Genomic DNA, 12485 nt, shown 5'->3' with positions numbered 1-12485 from the left:
GTGGCAATTTCTGAATGGTGGTTCTATGATTTTTTTTAGAATTTATTTTCAGTTGAAATTTTACTTTATTCTATGCTTCTTGAATGTAGTTTTTATTCATTCAATGTTCTCAAATGTGAGAACATTGAATAGGAGACACCTACCCTTTTAAACAGATTCTGAGGTGTGTAATAGAGCGTTATTGACTTAGGTACAGAGCAGCACAGCACCTCACTGGAGCTTATTCAACTTATCTGGCTTCACTGAAACTTTACTTCTGTTGATGAGAAATTTGTCTTTCCTCCTCCCTTGATCTCAGGCATCCACCATTCTACCCGCTGGTTCTTTCAAGTTGATTATTTTAGAAACTTCTTACAACAGAATCATCAGTATTATTTCACTTAGCATAATGTTTTCAGTATGATTTTTACTTTCCTAACTTTATACATGATTTGAAATTTTTTAAATGAATGTGTGTTGAAGACTTGAGGAAATTTCTGAAAATTCTTTGTATTTTTTTCCCCTTCTCTATGTAAGATTTCTTGAACATTATCAAATCTACTGAGTCACTTGAAACTTGGAACGACCTAATACAGAAGACTGGTTTTATTGCCACTCTAAGGGGATATGGTCTCATAAAATGCAGTGGTTACTTGATGTGAGCATTCACAAGTACTCATAAAGACTGAGACAATTGTTATCAAATGAGCGTGATGATTTCATTGTGTAAAAACCCACACTTACTGTGAGAAAGACTTGTAAAAGGCTTTGGTTAAAACACCAGTATCACAAAAAAAAAAGGGCTTTGGTTAAAATCAAAATCAGTATTTTTATTCCTTTCACATAACTCAAAAATTATCAGGGTCTAAAGTATTTTAAAAAGTTGAGTCTCACAACCATGAGATCAACCCATGCACTGCTCTGAGACCTATCAGAAAAAGAAAAGATAATCCAATCAGCTAGAAAGCTATTGTTTAAACACAGTATTGAATCTCTGTTAAAATATTTCTCACTAGTCTAGTTGGTGAACTCACTGACAGAGTGATATAAATTACATGTCTGTAGTAAAGTAGTTTTTGTTATTTAGTAAGTTCCACTATTATCATTGGTGGAATATAGACTTTGGACAAATCTTACTAGATGTTAGTACCATGGTTATCAAGAAAAAATCTGTATTGGAAATTTTGATAAATATTTTATTGTTGTTGAGTAGATTGTGGATCCAGTTTCCCTCTAGGAAATGGTTAATATAGTGTGCAATCTGTGATGCTCAAACATGTCTATGAGTGGGTTGACCCTTTCTGGAACCCAAATCAGATCTGACTTCAATTAGTTACACTCTGGAGAGAGTGGAGCAAAGTATTGTGAAGTCACCACCTGTGTGGAATAAACCTCAAATTTTTATTTCTATTGTTTCATTTTATTTGTCTTGCTAGGGAAAGAAAATGACATGTGGTTGTGCTGAGTTGAGTGCAAGGTTTCCTGGGGCAGATTCAGTACACCTAGGCACTTGCAGCAGTTCCTACAGCTCCCTGGTTCAGGCAGCTTTTTCCATGTCAACACCTGCTCATTAGGAACTGGACCAAGACTCCCAAGAGCTCTCAGATGGCCCTGATTTTGTATCCCTGCCAATCTGCACTAGAATTTAATAACAACCTTGAGGTGAAACTTGGTCCTTTCCTCATTGCTAATCCCCAAAACCATCTGGCCTTTCCCTTTCTCTGAATAACAATTTAGTGCATGTGAGTGGGGGAGGAGGATGGGGTGGAACAAACAGAACAAACCTATCTTACATTTCTTAAAGGACAATCCACTCTTTTTCAGAGTGAGTTGGCTAGAGTTTCTTTTAGGTCATAGACCTAGCTTGTTCTTACATCACTTCCATATCTTTAATTGCCAGATAATTGCTTGAAATTTCCACCATTCATTAACTATTGCCAAACCTCCAACTTTAGTTCTTTTAATGAAATAATGACAAAGAAGCATGTAAGTCTGTAATTGTGATTCAGATTCCTTTTTAAAAGGCTATGTATTTTCTCTTTAATTCTTTAGTAGAGCTATTTGGGAAATACTTAATAATATTTACTTATTCTTGTGTCTTGCTCTAAAAAGTAGTTGAAGTAACTTAGTAGGAAATATACAGAATATAATAGCAAACTACAAATAAAATACAAAGCATCAGACCTTCTCCCCACAAAGGAACTACAACATTGATAGAACCAGATGTCCTCACCATTTAAGTTTGAGTGTCTTAAATACATGTATGGATTATGCTACTTGAATAAAGAAGATATCTAGAGAATATTTGATTGTAAATTAAAGAAATTTTATCTGTGTGTAATGGTATAGAAAATGCACACAACTGTATGTTTTTCTACTGCTCAATGACAGCTATCATGTTCAAATTCATAGGATAGATTTGTGTGTTATGTAAATACACATCCACACAAACGTGTACTTACAAGTATGCATACATGCACCTTTCTGTATATGTATGCAGGTACATGCATATCCACGTATATACATATAAAGATTCCAGGCTTCAGGTTTTGACACTACTATTTCTCAGTTTCCAAATGGTATGTCAATAAGGTGATGCTTTGGAAGAGACTTTAGGAAACTATGGCCTCCAGGCCAACACCAGCCTCCTTGTTGTATAGCCTGAAATCTAAGAACGGTAGTTATATTAATAAGCAGTTAGAAAAAAAATCAAAATAATAATATCGATAACACATGAAATTCAAATTTGTGTTCATAATGGTTTATTGAGTCAGAGCCATACTCACTTACTTACTTAACGTCACTGGTAATTCTGCACTAAAACAGCAGAGCTGAGCAGGTGCAGTAGAGACCACCAGGCCTGCAGAGCCCAAGATATTTACTCTCTAGTCCTTCATAAAAGTGTTGACTGATCCTGGCCTTAAAGCAAGTTATATGAAATCTGCCCAGATCAAGAAAGTTTCATAGTATTTGAAAAGCAATTCCCCTCCCCCTTGCCCTCTTTAAAGAGAAACTGATTGAGACAATTAATGTATATGTCCTTTTCCTGTTGTGTTCCGATCAAGGTATAAGGAAAGTGAATTCACTTTCAGAACATTTCTTTAAAGAGGCAACTGAAAGGTAAAGGTGTGAAGGAGGCAGGATGTGAAGATTCCGAAAATCGTTGGCCCACACAGTGATCATTTGCTGCCCTGTGTAGAAGGATGGAGTGGCACACAGAAGACAAAGGGTCTTATTTTTAGACAATGAAACACCTAATTAGTGGACTTAGGAGGTCATATTTAGAGTGTTCAAGAATGAAATAGCAAGTAAACCATGTGTCACATGCTGTAAAGGCAATCAATCAAATTGCACACTAAAACTCAGGTAATAATTCTTTATCATATTGAAGGACATATCAACTGCGAACAGATTTATGTTTTATAAAAAGAAAATCCTTCTATTTTCCTTACCTACAACTGTGTTTTAGTATCACATAATGTATATGGTGGAAACGAAGCTTTAGAATTCCTTCCATTTAGTAGGTGAGGACCCAGGGACTGAGCAAGGATGAAGGATTTCTAAGGTGTCATAACCACTCAGTGACAGAGTTGGGATAAGAGCTGTTTTGATTATTTACATTATCTTTCCTTCAGGCCACCTTAAATATAATTATATAAACACTAAAGAACATACCTTAGTGAAATATTAAAAGTAATCGTAGAATATGTTATATTTGTCTGTGAAAGAAGACATTTCAACAAGGTACACAGGAAAACTTATTCCATTACTCAGTGGTCATACTTCATCAATCTTTTTAGAAATGTGATGAAACTATTAAATCAATAAAAGGTGATAGGAGCTATGATTATTCAGATGGTTTAAAAACAAGTGATACAAAAGCATATCTAGTGTTTACCTTCAGTAATTAGGACAAAATTGAGCATACTTGAGAAATCATTCATGGTTCACTATCAAATCAGTTTCTTGGTATAGAGGGTGATTTTTGGAGAATTACCACCTAAATGGAGTGGAATGCCCAGTTTAATGGGCACCTCACTATTTCTATTTATTTTTCCTGGGGAATCTAAAGATGAAAAGAAGCAACAAATCTATAAACAATTGTTTCCTATCTAGTCACTTTCTATTCAGTCATGCAATATTTTTTTAACACTTGTTACTATTTGAAATTATCTTGTTCAATTGCTTATTTTACTTACTGTCCCCACTCCTTACTCACAAGACTGGAAGCTTCAGAGAAAGACTTTGTCTGTCTTATGCCCCACTGTACCATCAGTACTGAGGACATAAAGGGAATTCCATTATCTTCTCAGTGTAAGAGCAGTTGGCCATGTTGACTAGAGTGTGAAAGTTTAAGTTGAGAAGTTGTACATTCTATGGATAGGGAAGAGTGAGAGTCTGCATTCCTGACCTAGAAGGCAATGTTCCCAGTGCTGACCTTCTATATTATATGCCTTTACCCCTGCTTCCACAGCATGTGTAAGTGTGTTGTCTTCCTCTCCCATTGATGCTCGAGGGTAGGAGCCAAGTCTCATTCATGAACATGACCCAGGGGCCAAACACAGTGACCAGGGAAGAGTGAGCCAAGTAAATATTCTGAGTGCATGGATGCTTCTTTTAACAAAGTGCCTGGGGACATAGTATATTTTTGTGCTTCACCTCTTCGTGGAGAAAGCTTAATGACTGACAATTGAGTGTCCTTTGATGCTTGTTTGAGAAATATCTGCTTTCTGGAAGACAGTTTCTGACAAATTGAACTCTTCCTCTGTTAGCTCTTTATGTAGACCAGTACTGTCCAGTAGACACACAGTATCAGCCACACTTATCTTTTCAAGTTTCTTATAGCTTAACTGTACATAACCAAAATATTATCATTTCAACATGAATCAACATGTAAAATTAACATGTTTCACTTTTTTAAAAACTAAGTGTTGAAATCTATGTATTTTCATCTCAATTTGAATATTAAATCTTCATTAGAAATAATCTATTTTATTTCACAAAACTTAGAAATTATGTTGACATATTCAAATTGTTCCAAACACACTTGGTTCTAGTATCTGAGTATCAGTTATAAGTTTAAGTTTTTAAATTAAATTAAAAATTCAGTTCTCTAGACACACTACTCACATTTCAAGACCCAGTAGTCACCTATGGCTATGGGCTATGTGCTGACCAGTGTAGATTGTAATCTCTTTTTATTTCCAAACACCTCAAGGCACAGCATTCGGAATAGTGAGAGTATTTTAAAAGTCATGTGATCCTGCTTCCTCCTGTTATAGGAACAGGGGCTCAGAGAGGAAATGGCACGTCCAGTTGATTTCGTTTGCACACCATTCCTGGCATCTGCTGAGTACTCCACACTCCACCAGGCACTCCTAGTCTACTCCTTCAGGTCATGCAGAAACCAACAATGTAACTGCAGGGCACAACGTATAGTGAAGGATCTGCTTCCCTTGCCAGCCAGTGTGGGTGTGGGCATGGGGAAGCCATCTCTGTGTATCTGTCCCCATCCACCCATGTGAGGTCACTGAAGCAGCTGGCAGGCTTGGGACAGCTGGCTTTCTCTCCAATGCTAAGGTTGGGCCAACCTGCTCTGGGGAAAGAGGGCAAACTGAGTGCAAAGACAGATGGTACCAAGGCTCATGGACCAGAGGTGCCTCTCCCTAGAACCATCAATCCTCCAGGAACACCCAGCCACATACACACACCCTTTTGAAAGAACTTTGTGTGTCTCATCCAAAATGATACATGACTATGAGTTCAGAATTTCCCAGGGTGCTTTCTTGTCATTTACAACCATTTTCAGATTCAGTGCTACTTCTTTATTTTTTCTGATTCTCCCTCATCAATCAGAACTTGCTTGAGGTCTCATAATATCATCTCTATCTAGGATGCCAAATCAATGAAATGACAGTGGATTCATTTTTCTTTGTGAAGGAAAAATATTTTGATTGTCATGGTGAAGCTGTGCTGCTCTCAAGAAAACTAAAGTGGGTATAGTACAGGAGAGTTTTCATTCCATTAAATCATATTTGTCACTTATTGCTGAGATCCTGGAGCAGGGTAGGGAAGGCACAGTCTCCTTGGCAATACTAGAACCATTTCTCTTTTCAGTTCCTTTCTTCCTTCCCACTTTCCATTATTCCATATGTTCCCCATCTTCCTTTTCTCCACATCACCAGGTGTTCTTTTCAAAGTCCATAGCTAATGTAACCTCAGAATCTCAAGTGGCATGGTCATCTCCATAGAAATCACATGCATTGTTGCATGTGTGTCAACTCTGTTCAACAATGTGGAGACGTGGTGTGAAATGACTACTCAGAGTAGGCAAGTTATCAGTTGATTGAACTAATATTCAAAGCCTGTTTTGGAATATTCAAAGCTTATCTTGGAAAGGTAGATTCAAAAATTGAGGAGAAAACCAATTCCCTGTATTTACAGTCTGTAAAACCTCTTGGTGAATTGATTTGGCTTTCAGTGGAGTATGTAGTCACAGTTGTTAGATTCCTGGATCAAATATTATTTAGGAGTATAAACATAACTTCATTTGCCAAAGTAGAAAGTGATTTTTGCTTTTTTTATAATAGTAGTTTTATGGTGTAATAATGCATAGACATCAAGATGAAACTCATTAACTCTGAAAAGAAATCAAGAATTATTTGGACAAGATAATGAAGAGACTTAATAAGAATCACTTTCTGACATACCTTCTAGTGACAAAGGTACAAGCAAGGAAAAGACTGGGACTCTAGGCAGCAGTGTGCCAGCTTTTAAATTGTGCTTGTCAAAGCTGCCTTCCAGAGGAAGGTTAGGGAGCTGAAGAGATGGGATTCCAGGTCTCCATTCCTTCAATTCAGGCAGACAGCTCCACTGTTTTACTTACTGTATCACTTTTCCTATAAGACTTCTTCAGTGAAAGTCTCTCTGGCTAGCAAAAATTTGAAAGATCACTCCTGTCCTATATTTTGAAAGAATGATTTAGGAATTCTTATACTTGGGATTTTTATAAAACAACAGACTTTTTTTTTCTTGAGAGAAGTCATTTAAGAATTGTGATTCTTTACCTTGCAATAGCTTTAGCATTCCACATACTGGCCATGCCCATCCTGTGCAAACCCAGTCCAGTAAGTGTAGGACTGCAGAAGTTGCTGTAGACACGAGTAGCCATTGCACTGGCTGAGCCTTATATTGTTCTGTCATATAAGCTATGTCTGCAGCTCATCCTGGTTACTGCTCTGGCACATAAGTATATAACAACTGGACCACAATTAGTTTTACACTGAAGATTTGTGATACTTCTATAATCTCCCAGAAGAGAACAAACTCTTGAGACCAAAGTAGAAACATTGATGAAACTTTAGTCAAAGTTTTTAATGTTCTTTTTGTGTCTCAATTTCAGCTATTATTAAGACTTTCTAGAATTATGGACAGAATTACCAATTCCCTTAGTGGGGGCTAATTTGCATTTGTAGCTATCCTGGGCCAATGCATTTGTGTTTAGAATAAGTACACAAGGATCCTTGGGAGTCCCTTGTCAGGGTGGATGCTGGTACAGAGGAAGAGACTGAACTTTAGTAACATAACAACTAATATCTAGGAACCACAGGGTAGATTCTCTGTTCAGAGTTCTTCTAGTTTAGAAATGGAAGACATAAATACACAGTTCCTCTAAGAAAGAAAATCTAAACGAGCTATGCCTTAGAATTTATTTTGATGGGCTATCTACTTACTGATAAAAGGAAAAATCCAATGTGACACAAAGTTCACATGATAGTGTCATAAGTCATTATGCATTCCTGACTTCTGAACATTTTGGGAAAGGCAAGAATTCTTCTAGAGAGAAATATGTTGAAAAATACCTCTGGCTTTTCCCCTAATTTCCCAGTGTGCTTTTGCTGATGGATAGCAATGGAAAGTCTAATGCTTTGCCAGCCTTAGGTGGAGAAGTTACCTTGATCAAGCATACTTCTAAGTACACTCCATCTTAAAGTATCATTAGTGTTTGTAAAGAAAGGAAAAGAAAAGGTCCAGGAGCCAGTGGGAAACCAGCCAGCTTTTTGCTGGCTCTCCTCTTCAACTGCTGAAAATACAGTAAGGAAATTACATGAATATTCCTCAAAAGTAGAAAATGGTTTGTATAGGGAGAAAGCATACAAAAGTTTTAAATTTTATTCTTTTCTCTGCCCCACTCATTAGTTTTGCAATTAAGAATCCTGATAGGAAATAAACTCATTTTTTACTATAAACCCAAATGTGGTTTGTTTGCTTTGGGACATAAAACTTTACACCTTCATTGCAACCCCACTCTCTCCTATGGATGGTTTCATAAGTAGACTGTCCAGAATTCTTCTGTATGAGGATTACTTCTGTGCACTAGTGCACACAGTAGGCCCCAGTAACCATAAGACCATAGTGCTTTCCATGATGTTCTCAGAGAAGCACGCAGCCCCTGTATCATAAGAGTGGGATGCCATGGGCCCTGAATCTTCTTCCTATTTTCTTTCATTGTCAGAGACTACAGGAAAGAAGGAGGAAGATGTTTGATCCCGAAATCAGAAATATGGTTATTTATATGGCTGGTAGAAATTTTCACTTGGTGCTTTTTATGAAGCAAGTGAACAGCAGCTTCAGAGAACCCCACCAAATCCCCAAGAGAAGCACAGGCCTTTGCACTTTTTCCTTTATATGCCTTGTAGTCAGCCCTGCAATGTCAAAGTCATCAACCTATAAAGTTACAGACTTTTACACATACTAAATCTTTCACTATAACATCGCCTTTTTCTTTCCCGAGTATCTAGGTGAAATTAGGGTTTATTAATAATTCAGACCCGTGTGTGTTAGGCCCAGCCTCACATTTCAGCAGTTTCTTGCTAAAGCTGTCATTGTCAGTACTGTGTGTGTGCATGTGTGTAAGTGATTTCCACTTATTAGATTCCTTCCAGTGTGTGCATCCTCACAGAAGATACCCAGCAGCCCTGGGGCATTGCTGCTTCACTTCGTGTAATGAATATTCAGAGGCTGCGGTCAATGAGGACTCAGGTGGCAAAAATAGTAAAGTGATTGAAGTACACCCTAACATGAAAGCCAAATCTGCATTTCAACGGCTCCCAAACACTGATGGACAGCACAGACTCCCCATCCCCTGACCCTCGGACCACAAGAGAGGAGAGTCCTGGGGAACCTCCTCTGAATCCAGCATCTGTTCCATGCACCAACACGCTCACGCCTTTCTGTAGGATGTGTTGTTTTTAAAAGACAACAAGCCCTTCTGTAGTCCTGTCTACAGAATGCATTGGGCTGATAACTCAGCATAAAGGACGCCCTGTTGAGAGCAGCAATGCACGCATTGTTTTCCTTACAATGCACTCAGGATCTCCATAGGAACATGCAGCACATTTTTTGAAGTCTTATTTTATATATTTTGTCACCATCAGCAGTTGAACTAAAGTAGGAACTGCTCCATTCGATGACGGGTTAAATTATGCTCTGTGCACATCTAGTGGTGATGTATAAATTGCAGTCCTTTCTCCTTTTTTGAAGGATTCTAAAATAGTTTTTCAGGATTAGTGCCGGATTTTTGCTTCTGCATGTGTGGTGAACTTGATCTCTTCCCTTCGGAAGAGCGTCCTTTGCAGCATTCCCCCTTCCGAGGAGCCACTTAGACACTTCCAGCTGGTGGCAGGGGATACAGCCATAATACAGCTCCTCTGTCCCAGCTGTCTTCACTTCTTCACTACCGTAAATGCATGACGATGGCTACACTCTCGTGTAGAGGTTCAGGTAAAGGAAGGTGTAGGATGAAGTCTGGACCCTACCGCCGTTTTGGTTTTTAAATGCCTCAGCTTTCTCCCGCATCTTTGCCTTTTGAATGTCTCCCTGCTTCTAGTCAAAGGCTTCTCTCCAGTGGGTGGAATGCTGCTGTCGCCTGATTAGAGGTGCCTGAGGATATCACCTTTTACAAGGAAGCCCTGCGTGCTTTGACAGGATCCCTTTCAATGCACTATGGCTCATGCAGCCTCACAATTAAAGAAAAACAGGGATTTAGAAATCAATGCTGAAGAAGAGACTGAGAAAAAAAGGAAACACCGAAAACGGTCCCGGGATCGGAAGAAAAAGGTAGCTATGTATGCCAGAGCATGTATCTTGCCTAAATTCTTTCTGTTGTAATCTCCTCCTGGCATCTATGAGAAGCATGAGGGGCTCTTTTTACACACGGGGTAGAGTGGAAATTGGGTGTGTAAATGGGGAACAGATGATAAAGCCGGTGGTAGAGCATGGGCACCGCAAGGAAAGCGTTTCTCCTGGGGGGAGGGGGGATTGCAGGGCTATGCGGAAGGTGTGCCACACTTTAGAGAGGCACGGGCATGTTTGATGACACAGAAAGGTGTGGTGAGCAAGTTAAAAGTACTTTCTTCACAGCCCAGTCCAGGTTAAATGTACTGTAGTGACTTAGGTTTATAGGAGAGGCCAGAGAGCCAGGCTTTGTACTTCTTAGAGGACTATCTTGTGGAAAAGGAGCTTTTGTGGTAGAATTGTGTTACATGTGTGTGTTTCTCAAGCAGATCTGTGACCTTAAAGACGTAGCAGAAAAGTCATTTCCTGCTCTGCCTCCTTTTTCCTCTTTCCTTATACCACTTATTTGTACTAGTGCTTTCAGTTAGGCTGTGCAATGGAAGTACGCTACTAGAAATAACTTTCTGTTGTTAAATAAAGCTAAAAATCACAGAGGTTTGATTTTTTTTTTTTTTTCTGTGCCTGCCGGGTGAGAGTGACTACCCTAAATGCAGGAATTCCCCATGACATGGCTGGGACCTGCAGCCTTCAGCACTGATTGCTTGAGATCAAAGCACTGATGGTCCCCTACTGACACCCCAGTGCAGGGGAGGAATGGGGAGGGGGCCAAGGTTAGCTATATTCTAGGTCATTGGTGCTTCATTCCAGGGAGAGGGTAGTTACTGTTTGGTGACTTTGCTCTTAAATAGGACTCCTAGGACTGGCCTGCCATAAGGCCCAGAGCACTCCTCCCCCTTGGCAATTAATAAAAATTGACTAAAACTCTGTGATCTGAATATGGAATGCAGGTCATAAAGCATTTTTAGGTGCCTTTGTGAGAGTTCCCAAGAGAAAGATAGTCTTAGTTTGCTCTGAGCACTCATGTGTGCCTTCTAAATGACAAGCAGGTTTCAGCCACCACACATACCTCTCTTCAGAATGGACCATGGATGTTTTTAGGTACCTTTGCTATTTTCTTCAGGGTTAGGATGCTCTGCCTTTTGTGATGGAGCAGACTGTAGGAGACTTAATTTGGAGGGCTGCAGTGGTTTTGCTGCAAGATGTTAAATATAGATGGTTCCTACTTTGATATTCCTGTAAATAAACTTCTTGAATCTATTTTCATAAAAGTACAAACTTAGGGTAAGGAATCCTGTGCAGGCTTATTTCCAAGCTTTGCATAGCACAGTTATGAAATGGCCATATTTTGCTAAGTTTTGATATGGTTTTATTGTATTAGGTTTGTTTGAGAAGGTCACCATAGTTTGCCCTCTTGCCACACATCTCTGACCTCCCCCCACATACACCATGATAAATGGGCTTTTAAGACACGTGGGATAGAGACCTATATTTGTGTAAAAATATGGTGTCTTCATTAAGGTCCATGCTGGATGTGAATGTTGTCAGGCTGGCTAGGCTCTGTGCCATAGTTTCTTATAGCAGTGATGACCCATCAGCCTTTGTTCCTGAGCTCCTGTTTGACTTGGATGCCTAACAAGGAAGGGGTGAGGCAAAGGGAGTTTCAGGACTCACTGAGCTGAACCAAATGCTTTGTGGACCAAAATGCTTTGTTATGAGTACAACAGAGTCTGTCCAATGTAAATCTCATAGCAACCAGGAGGGAACATGGAGAAATATCAATATCGCTATTATAAATGTGCAAGTGGATTTAGATGTGTTGCTCTAAGGACACTCACAGAGAAAGTGGCTCACAGAGAACACGTTCATTGCTGTTGTACTAGCTAATTCACAACACAGTGTATTTCCTATCAAAGATACAGTGTGCAGAGGAAGATACAGTATTCAGTCAAAATTTTTCGTGGATAACACTTAATATACAAAATTAAAATTTAGTTATTTTGAAGACACACTCTAGGTTTCTGTTAGTGGTACGGCATACATAAACTTCATTCCCTGCAAAGTGAGCTGTTTTGACTTTGGGTTTTCTTCCTACTTTTTTCTGGACCTTAGTTAAGGCCTATGAATTACTTCGTTCCATACTGTAGACCCCATCTCAATAGAAAAAAAAAAAAAACTTTAAAGTATAACTCTGTGTGTTATTTCAATAGTTGTTCTTTTTCATAGCTGAAATAGCCTTAAGATCTTTTAATTACATAAGAGTAGTAGTGAGTACTCTCAAGATCACAAAATAGAAAAGCTTAGGAAGTGTCTAAACTATTATTATCTACTATTAGATGAAGAGTGTCTTATTTATAAAATAAAGAATTCAG

The 12485-nt window shown here is 38.8% G+C and overlaps 1 protein-coding gene across 11 annotated transcripts in view; it reads left to right on the top strand.

Annotated features, from left to right (window-relative positions):
- The window catches only part of Ank3 (ankyrin 3), a 618024-nt gene that overhangs the window by 282537 nt on the left and 323002 nt on the right, over positions 1 to 12485 (top strand). For 2 of the 11 annotated variants that reach the window (XM_074078921.1, XM_074078917.1), the window contains exon 1: positions 8173 to 10098. The exons of 1 other annotated variant lie outside the window; for it this stretch is intronic. In XM_074078921.1, coding sequence (XP_073935022.1) covers positions 9985 to 10098 — 114 coding nt within the window. In that variant the 5' untranslated portion in view covers positions 8173 to 9984. Of the gene's footprint in view, positions 1 to 5059; positions 10099 to 12485 lie in introns of those variants that run through there. 8 more of the 11 variants (XM_074078911.1, XM_074078912.1, XM_074078913.1 and 5 more) reach the window with 8 other exon arrangements.

The sequence above is a fragment of the Castor canadensis genome, chromosome 7, assembly GCF_047511655.1.
Source record: "Castor canadensis chromosome 7, mCasCan1.hap1v2, whole genome shotgun sequence".
Lineage (NCBI taxonomy): Eukaryota > Metazoa > Chordata > Mammalia > Rodentia > Castoridae > Castor > Castor canadensis.
The sequence above is the reverse complement of the archived record's forward strand: the minus strand, read 5'-3'. Positions and strand labels throughout refer to the sequence as shown.